At 37.6% G+C, this 13,343-nt stretch overlaps 1 protein-coding gene across 1 annotated transcript in view; it reads left to right on the forward strand.

Annotated features, from left to right (window-relative positions):
* The window catches only part of RYK (receptor like tyrosine kinase), a 96,050-nt gene extending 82,735 nt beyond the window's left edge, over window positions 1–13,315 (forward strand). The window contains exons 15-16 of the mRNA XM_007457555.1: window positions 11,954–12,090; window positions 13,204–13,315. Coding sequence (XP_007457617.1) covers window positions 11,954–12,090; window positions 13,204–13,315 — 249 coding nt within the window. The remainder of the gene's footprint in view (window positions 1–11,953; window positions 12,091–13,203) is intronic.
* The last annotated feature ends 28 nt before the right edge of the window (window positions 13,316–13,343 follow it).

The following is a 13,343-nucleotide window of genomic DNA, read 5'->3' on the forward strand; positions in this document are numbered from 1 at the left end:
TAAGCCAATCTGGAATTCCTGCTGAGTCCAAACTCACCAGGTGCTTCTATGCCATTTAATTTGATCATCTTTGGATCCCAGAGAATTGTATCTACTTAATGACACCCATAAAGAATTCTTTATCTACCTAATAATGGCACCTATCACACACTGCCTTATATTTTCTGGCACAAGTCATTTTTCCTATAACAGGCAGTGGGGAACTCTGACTTAATTATTTTCCTTTAGAAGGTTTTCCATATTTACAGAATTAAAGTGTGTGTGTGTGTGTGTGTGTGTGTGTGTGTAGCAGTGTTAATCTTATCCTTAGAGAGCTGTGTACTTGACTGTGTAAAAGTATCTTGGAGGGCCTCACACTGTCCTCTTCTCCCCTCTGTTTCCATGTTGAATCCTCATTTTTCTCCTTGTCTCACTCCTACAGACTTCAATTCAGAGATCCCATGTGTTCTTTTGACAACAGTTGTTATTTATGAGTAAATGATTTATTAAGTGACCTTTGTGGCCTAAGGTCTCCCTCTTAAGTATTAGATATATTGCATAGATACCTACTTTGCTTTTGTGGCCAGGGCCCATGTTTCTGAAAACATAAGTGCAATCTTTGCATTGTAAAGATGCAACACAATTGAGGACAACAGGTAGACTGTCTGGTTTGAGGGGAAAACATGATTGATTTGCTATGGGGCATGTTGAGTTCAGGATACTGATGGGTGGAATGTAGGTCTGGAATTCTGGACAGACATAGAAGCAGGATATTAGAAATTGTACATCAGCTTCGTAAAAGTGTGTGATTGAATAAACAAGAGAGTTTGTTGATCTCAGAGGTAGCGAATATAAAGAGAGAAGAAAGCCAAGAGAAAATGTAGGGAATATTTACTTTAGTTAGTGAGAAAGGAAAGATGAACAAGAATAAAACAGAAAGGTAAGAAAAGAATCCAGAGAATGCTGTGTCTTAGAAACCAAGGAAGGAAATAGTTTCAAGGAGAGTCTAGTCTTTAAACATATCTGCAGTAGTCAGAAAGGATGAGGAAATCTTTTAGGGCTTTTGAGCAGGCAGGTTTAGTAAATCATTAAAGATGGATATGATTGTTAAGGGCTCTGAGGGAGGTGAGAAAGTGGAGACAATAAATAGATTACACTTTGAAGAAGTTTAGCTATGAAAAGGAGTGGAAGGATTGTAGCTTGATGGGTTGGCAGGATCAAGAGAGGTTTTATTGTGTTAATGTTGTGTTTTATTTTACTGAGTTTGTTTGGTGTGGCTTTTAGGCAGGGAAGCAATGGAGAGAAAGAGATAGACTTGTGATTATTGGAGGGGAGGTCCAAGAGATGATAGGTGAATGGGCTCAGAAGCCCACGTAAAGGTATAGTTTGGCATAGGAGGAGGTATACCTCTTGTCTGAGATGGGAATAAAGCAAGAGATGGGAGAGAGAAGGTACAGAAAATTCTTGAAGAAGGATCTCTCATTGACCTATGGGACAACTTCAGGTTGCTGAATATAGTTGTAATCGGGGTCCACAAAAGCATGCATTGGAGATGCGGGGCAGTGGGGGGACTAAAAGAATAATGAAGAAATAACTGAAATGTTTCCAAATTTGATTAAAACTATAAATCCACAGATCTAAGAGCTCAACAAACCCCAAACACAATAAGCAATGAAGAAACTAATGCGTTACACATTATAATCAGATTGTGCAAAACTAGCGATAAAGAGAAAATCTTAAAAGCAGCCATTAAAAAAAAGAATGTTAATATACAGAGGAACCAGGAGAATTTCTCATTGGAAGCCATTGCAAGGGAGAAGACAGTGAAGCAACATCTTTAAACATCTTAAACATCTACTATAAGAAAAAACTTATGTAGAATTTTATATCCAGATAAAATATCTTTCAAAAACTGAAGGGGAAATAAAGACTTTTCCAGAAATAGAAAAGCTGAAAGAATTCATAACTAGCAGATGTGCACTATAAGAAATGTTAAAAGAAGTCCTTTGGGAACCAGTAATACCAGATGGAAATATGGGTCTGACAAAGGAACAGAGAATACCAGAAATGGTAACTGCATGGGTAAATGTATACAGTTTTTTTTCTCATTACTTAAATCCTTTAAAAAGATAATTGAACATATTTTTATGCCCCTTGTGTAGTAATTGGTAAAATAGACAGAAAATCAGTAAGGATATAGATTTCAGTGACAGTACCAACCAACTTGATCTAGTTAACAGTTATAGAACACACCATTCAACAACAGCAGAATGCATATCTGCAGGTTTACATGCAATATTTACTAAGGTAGACCACATCTGGATCATGATTAAGTCAATAAATTTAAAAGGATTTAATTCACACAAAGTAGGGTTTTGTGAACACAATGGAATTAAATTAGAAATCAAAAATAGGAATCTAGGACTTCCCTGCTGGCAGAGTGGTTAAGAATCCGCCTACCAATGCAGGGGACACAGGTTCAATCCCTGGCCCGGGAAGATCCCACATGCCATGGAGCAACTAAGCCCGTGTGCCACAACTACTGAACCTGTGCTCTAGAGCCCATGAGCCACAACTGCTGAAGCCCGTGCTCTGCAACAAGAGAAGCCACCACAGTGAGAAGTCCGCGCACCGCAATGAAGAGTAGCCCCCACTCACCACAACTAGAGGAAGCCTGCGAGCAGCAAAGACCCAGTGCACTCAAAAATAAAAATAAATTAAAACAACAACAACAAAAAGGAATCTAGAAAATCCTCAAATGTATAGAAACTAAATAATACACATTCTAGTAACCCATGTGTCAAGGAAGTAATCAAAAGGGAAATTATAAAGTACTTAGAATTGAACGAAAGTAAAGACACATTTCAAAATTGGGGGGATGCTGCTCAAGGGCAACATATATACTATTAAACATCAATATTAGAAAAGAAGAAAAGTCTCAAATTAGTGACCTTAGTTTTCACCTTAAGAAACTAGAACAAGAGCAGATTAACTCCCAAGTAAGTAGGTGAAAGGAAATGATAAAGATTAGATGGAAGTCAGTGAAATATGAAACAGAAAAACAGTAGAGAAAAATCAAGTGAAACCAATGCTTAACTCTGAGAATATCATTAATGATGAATCTTTTGCCAGACTAATCAGGAAAAAAAGAAGTTGCAAACTAATGATATAATGAATGAGAGAGATGATATCATTAAAGATTCTCACAGGTATTAATAGTAAGAATATTATGAGCAACTTTTTCCCAATAAATTTAGACACAGGTGAAATGGACAAATTCTTTGGAAGATACGAATTTTCAAAGCTCATTCAAGAAGTAGATAATCTGAATAGCCATATAAAAATTGAATTTTTGTGTTTTTTTTGGCCTTGCTGCGTGGCTTGTGGGATCTTAGTTCCCCAACCAGGGATTAAAGCCAGGCCCTCAGCAGTGAAAGTGTGGAGTCCTAACCACTGGACTGCCAGGTAATTCCCCCAAAATTTAATATTTAGTTAAAAACCTGCCCCCAAAGAAAATTTTATGTCTAGATTAAACTCTAGGGCACTGCCAAATGCCTTCAAACATTTAAGGAAGAAATAATAAAAATTCTATACAATTTCAGAAAGTTGAGGAGAGAATACTTTCTAACTCATTCTGTGAAGTTAACATTACCTTGAAACTGATCTACAGATCATTATCACTCATGATCACAGATGCAAAAATTAAACAAGTTTAGAACCCATGAATATATTTAAAAATAATATTATGACCACATAGGCTTTATCCCAAGAATACAAGCTTTTTCAATCATTTGAAAAATCAAGCAGTGCAGTTTACTGTATTACATATTAAAAAAGAAAAACCATATGATCATCTCAGTAGATGCAGAAAAAGTATTAGAAAAAAATCCAAAATTCATTTCTAGTAAAAATTCCTAGCAGTCTGATAAAGGGCATCTACAAAAACAAAAACAAAACCCTATAGCTGTTATCATACTTAATGCTGAAAGGCTGAATTCTTTTTACCTAATAATAGTAACAAGACAAGGGCACCCACTCTCATCAGTATTGTTCTCAAGGTTCTAGCCAGTGCACTAAGGCAAGAAAAGGAAATAAAAGGTAAGAAAATATTGCATAGGAAAAGGTAACTCTTTATTTGTGGGCAACTTGATCGTCTATGAAGAAAATCCAATGTGATATACAAAATAGCTACTAGAACTAATAAATGAGTTTAGAAAGATTACAGGATATAAGATCAATGTACAAAAGTAAGTTGTATTTCTACATACTAATAGAAATCAGAAATTAAAGTTTTTTAAAAACATAAAAGCATCATAAAATATGAAATTCTTAGGAATAAATATGACAAAAATTGTGAAAGACCTATTTGATGAAAATGCTATGCAACACTGTTGAGAGAAATTAAAGCCCTACATAAGTGGAGTGGTGTACCTTGTTTGTTGGCCAGAAAACTCAATAGTGAGATGTTAGTTCTCTCCAAGTTGACCTATAGGTTCAACACATTTCCGAAGAAAATCTTTGCAGACTTTTAATTTTTTTTTTTTTGTAGAAGTTGACAGATTGATAAAATTGATATGGAAAGGCAAAGAACCATAGCCAAAACAGCTTTGAAAAAAGAAAGTTATGGGTCTGATTTCAAATTACAGTAATCAAGACAGTTGTGGTATTGGCATTAAGGTAGATAGGTAGATCAGTGGAACAGAATAGAGTATGTAAAATTTGACCCACATATGTATGGACAATTAATTTGCAACAAAAGTGCAAAGGCAAGTCAATGGAGAAAGGATTCTCTTTTAAACAGATGGTGCTGGAGCAACTGGATATCCAGCTACAAAACAAATGAACTTCAATTTATACCTTGCTCCATGTATAAAAATTAACTCAAAATAAATCACAGACCTAAGTGCACAACCTAAAACTATAAAACTTCTAGAAGACAATAATAGAAGAAAATCTTTGGAGCTTTGCCGTAAGCAAAGATTTCTTAGACAAGACACCAACTCAAGATCTGTAAAAGAACAAATTAGACTTTATCAAAATTTGAAGCTTGTACTTTTTGAAATAGTTTTAAGAAAATGAGAAGACAAGTCACAGAGGATATATTTGCAAATCATATATCTGGTAAAGGACATATTTGCAGAATATATAAAGAACTCTAAAAATTCAGTACAGGTATTCCCCACTTTTCAAAAGTTTGCTTTATGCCACTTCGCTTTTACAAAAGACCTATGTTAGTACCTGTTTTCACAAACCAAGAGAAATCCAAAGAAGATTTTTGGTTTTACAAAAAAAAAGGTGAAAAGCAAAAATAGCATTCAAGTGTTTGTTTTGTAGCAGCCATTATAGAGGCATCTTGCACCCCAGGCAGTGAGAGTGGCCCCGCTAAGCTCCTTCCCCAGACACTACACTCAGCATCTCAGCATCAAGCCACCATGGCTTTGAACTGTGCTTGTGAGCATCTGTGATTTATCTCGATTTATACTGTGCATGTGTTAGTAAGATGTGTTCTAAAGTAATTGCTGCCTCACTTTATGGCATTTCTGTTTACAGAAGGTTTCATAGGAATGCTCTACTTTCAGATAGCAGGGGAAACCTGTAATAAAAAAGCAACCCAATACAAAAATGGGCAAAATATTTCAACAGACACTTCACCAGTGAAGATATATAAATGGAAAATAAGCACATGAAAATATGATTAACATCATTAATCATTAGGAAAACGCAAACTAAAACCACAACAAAATACCATTCCCCACCCATTACTATGGCTAAAATTGAAGACTGAAGTCTTTGCAAGGATATGGAAGAACGGTAGCTCTCTTATTACTGCTGATGGTAATGTAATATGGTACATACACTTCAGAAAACAGTTTTGCAGTTTCTTTTTTTTTTTAAGTATGAGATATTTTATCCTTAATAATTTTTATTAAATTTATTTATTTTTGGCTGTGTTGGGTCTTAGTTGTGGCATGCAGGATCTTCATTGTGGCCCATGGGCTTCTCTCTAGTTGTGGCATGAGGGCTCTTCATTGCAGCACGTGGGCTCTGAAGTTGTGGTGTGTGGGCTCTCTAGTTGAGGCCTGTGGGCTCAGCAATTGGGGCACGTGGGCTTAGTTCTCCCATGGCCTGTGGGATCTTAGTTCCCTGACCAGGGATCGAACCTGCATCCCCTGCATTGGAAAGCAGATTCCTAACCACTGGACCACCAGGGACCATTCCCAGTGTGGCAGTTTCTTAAAACGTTAAACATGTACATACCATATCCAGTCATTTTGCTCCTAGGTAAATGAAAGCATATGTCCTTACCAATACTTGGGCATAGATGTTCATAGCAGCCTTATTTTTAGTAGCTAAACCTGGAAATAATGTCCATCAACAGGTAAGTGGGTAAACAGCTGTATTCATACAATGAACTACTGTTCAGCAGTGAAAAGGGATGAACTGTCGATATATCATGGATGAATCTCAGAATCGTTATTCTGAGTGAAAGAAGCTAGATAAAATGTACAGTTTTAATAATTCCATTTATGTGAAATTCTAGAAAATGCAAACTAATGTTAGTGGCAGAGAGCAGATTAATGGTTATTTGGAGATAGTGGGGACTGGGAGGAAGGGATTAGAGCTGTTAAGAAACTTTGGGAAGTGATGGATATGTGATATGTTCATTATCTTGATTGTGGCAGTTGTTTCAGAGGTGTATACATATGTGAGAATATATCAAATCGAACAGTTTATTGTATGTTGGCCATACTACAATAAAAATACATAAAAACTGTCTTCTGTCTTTGCTGTCTGACCACCATTGCTAACACATCTAAGACTAGTTCCTACATTTGCAGGATCTTAGGACCCAGCTAGGACTCTTAAAAATATTGAGTTCCAGGCCTCAGAATTACTAGGATGGGGCTATGGAATCTGTAATTTTAACAAACACTCCAGGTGATTTTTCTTATTACTCAAGCTTGGAAAGCACTTGTCCTACATTAAGTTAATTCCATTTTGGTCATCTGAACCTATTTCCGTATATGAGAAAGGGATGTTAGGTTTCCAGTGTTAACAGAAAGGCCTAGCCATAAAACACTTGATTATGCTTTTGCTGTGGTCAAATGAGATCATTTAGAATTGAACAAAATTTTTTTCTCATCATATGTAATATATTGAGGTCAGCCTGAAGTAACAGAATGGAAATCTCTGAATAGTCCCAACATTAGTGAACATTACATCAAAGAGTAAAAAAGAATTATTATATACTTTTTTAAAAATAAATTTATTTTTAAATTTTCATTCATTTATTTTTGGCTGCATTGAGTCTTTTGTTGCTGCGCACAGGCTTTCTCTAGTTGCGGTGAGCGGGGGGCTACTCTTCGTTGCGGTGCGTGGGCTTCTCATTGTGGTGGCTTCTCTTGCTGCAGAGCAGGGGGACTCTAGGTGCACAGGCTCAGTAGTTGTGGCATGCGGGCTCTAGAGCACAGGCTCAGTAGTTGTGGTACACAGGCTTAGCTGCTCCGCAGCATGTGGGATCTTCCCGGACCAGGGATCGAACCCGTGTCCCCCTGCATTGGCAGGCAGATTCTTAACCACTGCACCACCAGGGTAGTCCCGAGTATTATAGACTCTTTGACAAGTCACATCTGTATATGTTGTTAGTGAAGAAAAAATTTTGTATCCTATATATTAAGAAGCTATAAAATAACACAAGTTGGGAGAAGAGAAATAAGATGAATGGAACACTGTTATTTTCTACATGTTCTTTAAATGGATGTAGCAAGAACCTTTTATAAAAGTTTTATAAAACTCTGATCTTCTCATTGCCCCCTTTCCAAAGACGTCAAACAAGAGGAAATTATAGAATAAGTCTGTGTAAATTTTAAATGGTTCAGTTATCAGAAGACTTTAGAGAGCAAGTTTTCCACAAATTATCCTTGTGCTATTTGGTCTTGATTTTTTTTAGAGGGTTGGTGAGCCAACATGTAATTAATCACTTTTTTTGGTTGTTGGCTTGTAAGGAAATGAAACTGCAACTTTCCCTTTGGCTTTATTGTTCTTCTTTTGGTGTTTCTTAGTGCTGCAATATGTAACATAAGAAACTTATATGGGTGCTTAGTGATAATGTGGATACAACAATGTGAAAGAAGTATTTTTTTTAAGTCATCTTATATATTTTGTACTGTTATGGTACCTGTGTACACTCCAGGTCTCAGATACCACCAGCATTACTATGAAAGTCTTACAGTCAGAAGTTGTTAGAACATCCCTTGTCAGTGGATGGGGTTACTCATCAAGTGGCAGTATCCACTTCTTACCAATTCTTATTGTTTCTTCCTCCAAAATCTAGTTTGGATTGATTATTCCTTCCCTGAAGCTGCTACCACAATCAGTGAATAAGAACAGACCCATCTCATCTTGTAAATAAGGGGTAGGAACACCCTTCCAACTAGCTTCACTTCTTTGGGCTCTATTCCATCTGTGTAGTGAACTACCTTCCCTGTGGCAATTGGACACTATTTTATTTATTTATTTTTAAATTTTTAAAATTTATTTTATTTATGTTTTGGGTGCTTTATAAATAAATAAATATTTTATTTATTCTTCGTTGCTGCACACAGGCTTTCTCCAGTTGCGGCCAGTGGGGGCTACTCTTTATTGAGGTGCGCGGGCTTCTCATTGCAGTGGCTTCTCTTGTTGCGGAGCACGGGCTCTAGGCAGGCAGGCTTCAGTAGTTGTGGCTTGCGGGCTCTAGAGCGCAGGCTCAGTAGTTGTGGTGCACGGGCTTAGTTGCTCCGCGTCATGTGGGATCTTCCTGGACCAGGGCTTGAATGCGTGTTCCCTGCATTGGCAGGCGGATTCTTAACCACTGCGCCACCAGGGAAGCCCTGGACACTATTTTAAAAATTAAGCATTATAATGACTAATTACTGTCATTATTAAAAATTCATATAAAGTTTAAAGACAAACACCTGTATGTCAGCAGGCACCTTCCTTTAACTTTTAATAATTTGAAATCGTTTTTCCATTTTTAAGCAGAACAGAAGATTCCCCTTAAACCAACAGGTTTAGGGAAATTCCAGTAGACTCTATGAAGATTTAAAAAATATACATCCATCGGCATCTGATCCCTGTCTCTTCCCTCCTCCCAAAGCACAGACCTCAAGGATGGCCGTTGTTCTACCTTAATGGTAACAATTAATAAAAAAGATATTAAGTTCCAAAAAGCTAAACTCTTTGGTTTTGGTATTTAGGATAATGCTGGCCTATAAATGAGTCGAGAAGTATTCCATCCTCCCCTGTTTTCTGAAAGAGTTTGTGTAGGATTGTACTGTGGTTTGAATTGTGTTCCCCCAAAAGATAGGTTGAAGTTCTAACCCCTATACCTCAGAATGTGACCTTCTTTGGAAACAGGGTCATTAGAGATATAATGTTAAGATGAAGTCATAATTAAGGTAGACCTTAATGCAATATGACTAATATCATTATAAGAAGAGACACTGGCATGCAAGGGGAGAATGTTGTGTGAAAATAGAGGCAGAGACTGAAGTACCACAGCTGCAAACCAAGGAGCACCAAGGATTGCTGGCAAAGCACCAGAAGGTAGGATTAGGCAAGGAAGGATTCTCCCCTGTGGGTTTCAGAGTGAGTGTAGCCCTGCCAACACCCTGATTTTGGACTTCTAGCCTCCAGAGCTGTGAGGCAAATTCTGTTGTTTAAACAGTCACCTAGTTTGTGGTACTTTGTTATGGCAGCCCTAGGAAACTAACATTGTATTAGGAAACTAATATTGTATTTTTTTCTTTCAAGTTTGATAGAATTCATCCAGTGAAATTGGATGCAGAGTTTTCTTTGTGGAAAGATTTTAAATTATGAATTCAATTTCTCTAAGAAATATTGGGCTGTATAGATTTTCTGTTTGTTCTTGTATCTATTTTGGTAACTTGTATATATCAAGGAATTTGTTCATTTCATCTAAGTTATTGAATTTATTGGCATAAAGTTGAGTTATAATATTTTTTGATGTCTATAGGATCTGTAATGATGTTTCCTCTTTTCTTCCTCATATTGGTTATTTGTGTCTTTTTATTTTCTTTCATCAGTCTGGCTTAGGGTTTCTCAACTGGGGGCAGTTTTGCACCCTCCCTCCTGGGGTTGTGGGGCATTTGGCAATATCTGGAGACATTTTCAGTTATTACAACTTGGGGCATCCAGTGGGTGGAGGCCAGGGATGCTGCTGAACTAAACATCCTGCCATGCACAAGACAGCCTCTCACAACAGAGACTCATCCAGTGCACAGTGTCACTAGTGCTGAAGTTGGGAAACCTGTTCTAGGGCTTGCAGTGTGTACACCTTCTACTTTGGAATATTACGCCACTTCATGTTTAATATAAGCAGCTCTATCATACAGTATTTCCATCCTTTATGCTATTATGGGCATACATTTTACTTCCATTTATATTGTAAACCCCACAGTGCATGGGATTTTGCTTTAAACAGTCTATTAAGGAAATTTTTAAATGAGGAAAAAATACCTAGTTGTTGTTTGTATATTTTTAGCACTCTTCATTTTTTGTATAGATCCAAATTCCCATTGGTGTTTTTTCTTTCCACATGAAGAGCTGCTCTAACGTGTCTTGAAGTGTAGGTCTGCCAGTGACATATTCTCTCAGCTTTTGTTCGAAAAACTGTATTTTGTCTTCATTTTTCAAGTACGTTTTGGCTTAGTATAGAATTTTCCATTGACAGTTTTAAAAAATATTCTAAGATATCATTCCATTGTTTCCTTATTTGCCTAGATTATAATAAGAAACATAACTATTCACAAATATAAGGCTTTAAAAAATCTGTATACTTTAGAATAGTATTTCATTATTATTGAACAAAATAACTTAAAATTTAATGCAATGTGCTTAGATTTTATAAACAGACCTGTTCTTGTAATTTTTTCCTCCTTTTCCCCCTTCACTTATAAAAAGTGTTTTTGGGGGCAAGTTATTTCTGTTTTCTCATCTGTAAGATTGGGCTACCGGTGATTCTCATAGGTTCGTTGTGAAAGTTAAAAGAGAAAAAAAGAGAAAAATGAAAAAAAATGTCTAGAGCTTGAAGGTATTCATAAACATGGTAGCATGGTACACGGGTATCTTCCTCCTCATCCACCTTCAGCTCTCCTGACCTCAAGGCCCACGCGGGGCAGCAGATCAGTGGGAGCCCCCAGTCTGAGTCCTGCCCTGCCTCATGGCAGCAGCTTTGTGGAGACATGTTCCTGCCGTCCACACACTGTCCAGAAGCCACAGGCAAACTGAGGAGCCCTGGCTGGACCATGACTGAGCACTGTTGGCACTGCTTATGATTTCTGCTCCTACCAATAGTTTACATGTTGATTTTAAATAAATCTCATATTTTACCCAAGTAAGGTACTTTCATCTGTTAATTTAAATTACCTGAATATAGTAAAAATCCATGACATTATATTTTACATGATTTGCGTTTTCCACTTTTCAATTATGCAGACTAGCTATGGTATTTAAAGTAACACATTTACATATTAGGAAAATTTTAGACATAATTAACAGTTTTGGATGGTGGAGCTTGTAATCAACAGTAAAAATAATTCCAGTGGCTCTAATTACCTTAGAATATACAATAATGATATTCACATTAAAGGATGCATTCATTAAAATGTTCCTTTCTGTCCAACGAGAGAATCTAATTGGGTATGGTAGACTTCTTTTTATAAATAACATTTTGCTTTCATTAAGAGGTAATAGATCTGCTGGGACTTCCCTGGTGGTCCAGTGGTTAGGACTCCACGCTTCCAATGTAGGGGGTGCGGGTTCAATCCCTGGTCAGGGAACTAAGATCCCACATGCCACAAAAAAAAGAGTTGATCAATCTGCTATTTTTGGTCCCTACCTGGCCACAGGCAGCAGCACTCTGACAGCTGTTTTAAATATCCCCTCACGGTGTTGCCGTTCTTCTTCTCAGTGGGCCTTTGGAGTGACGCTGTGGGAGCTCATGACTCTGGGCCAAACACCCTACGTGGACATCGACCCGTTTGAGATGGCCGCGTACTTGAAAGACGGTTACCGAATAGCCCAGCCGATCAACTGTCCTGATGAACTGTAAGTTTTTTCTGAACTTGAAGACATGGATTTCATTCCATTTACGACATTTGGATAAAAGAAAAAGAACAGGTGTCCATACTTGTACAGAGACTTCCCTTTTGAGAATAATGCCTCTTTGGACTTGAATTATACTCCTGTAGAGAAACTACAAAGTCAGCCAGACTCATTCATTCTTTTTAAGGCATTTGACATTAGGACTTTTTGCATCTCATATTTGTAGTGATTAATCTAATCCAAGAGACTTATGTACATAGTGAGAAAACACTGAACACTGTCGGTTTTCCTGTGTAGAGTGAGGACCTACACAGCCTTAAGGACATCCTTAGTTATAAAGAGCCTTTCTCATTGCTGTCGTGCCTTGCCAGCTGGTGTGAACTGATATAGTTCCTGTTTCCTGCTTTTATCACATAGCTAGTCTTCCCATATAATGGGATCAGAGTGGGCAGGAGGCTGTTCAGGGGTGATTGAGTCTCAGTTCCAGTATCCCCTGAAGGTTTTTATATTGTGGCAAGGTAGCAGCTTTTGCACAGATTTTACTGTAGATCCAGGATTCTTACAGTTTAGTTAAAGGTTCCTCTTCCTCCAAGTTCTTTCTTTCAGAACTCAAATACAGTTGACCCTTGAACAATGTGGGTTTGAACTATGTGGGTCCACTTACGTGTGGATTTTTTTCAGTGACAAATACTACAGTACTACATGGTCCATGGTTGGTTGAATATGCAGATGAGGGGGAACTGGAGATATGGAGGGCTAAACTATAAGTTATGCGCAGATTTTTATGCAGAGGGTCGGCGCCCCTCACCCCTGTGTTGTTTAAGAGTCAACTGTACAGGATAGCACAGGTTATTATTTTGACTGTGTTTTAGGTAGTTATATACAATCTCTATTTGCTGATATATTTTGACGTGTTTCAGAACTGAAATCCACAGATATCATCCAGATAATTCATTTTAGCTCTGCCAACAGATAGTAATATTGATTGATTTTTTTAATATATCATCCTCTCCACACCCACATTTAGATAGATAACATAACTGGTAACATATTGACCAAAAGGTTAGGAGTACTATATCATCACTAGCCAAATTTTCTGGTCTTGTCACTCTGCAGATTTGCTGTGATGGCTTGTTGCTGGGCCTTAGATCCGGAGGAGAGGCCCAAGTTCCAGCAGCTGGTCCAGTGTCTCACAGAGTTCCATGCAGCCCTGGGGGCCTACGTCTGATTCCTCTTACAGTCCCCCAGCGTCAGCA

The sequence above is a fragment of the Lipotes vexillifer genome, unplaced genomic scaffold, assembly GCF_000442215.2.
Source record: "Lipotes vexillifer unplaced genomic scaffold, Lipotes_vexillifer_v1.1 scaffold86, whole genome shotgun sequence".
NCBI lineage: Eukaryota > Metazoa > Chordata > Mammalia > Artiodactyla > Lipotidae > Lipotes > Lipotes vexillifer.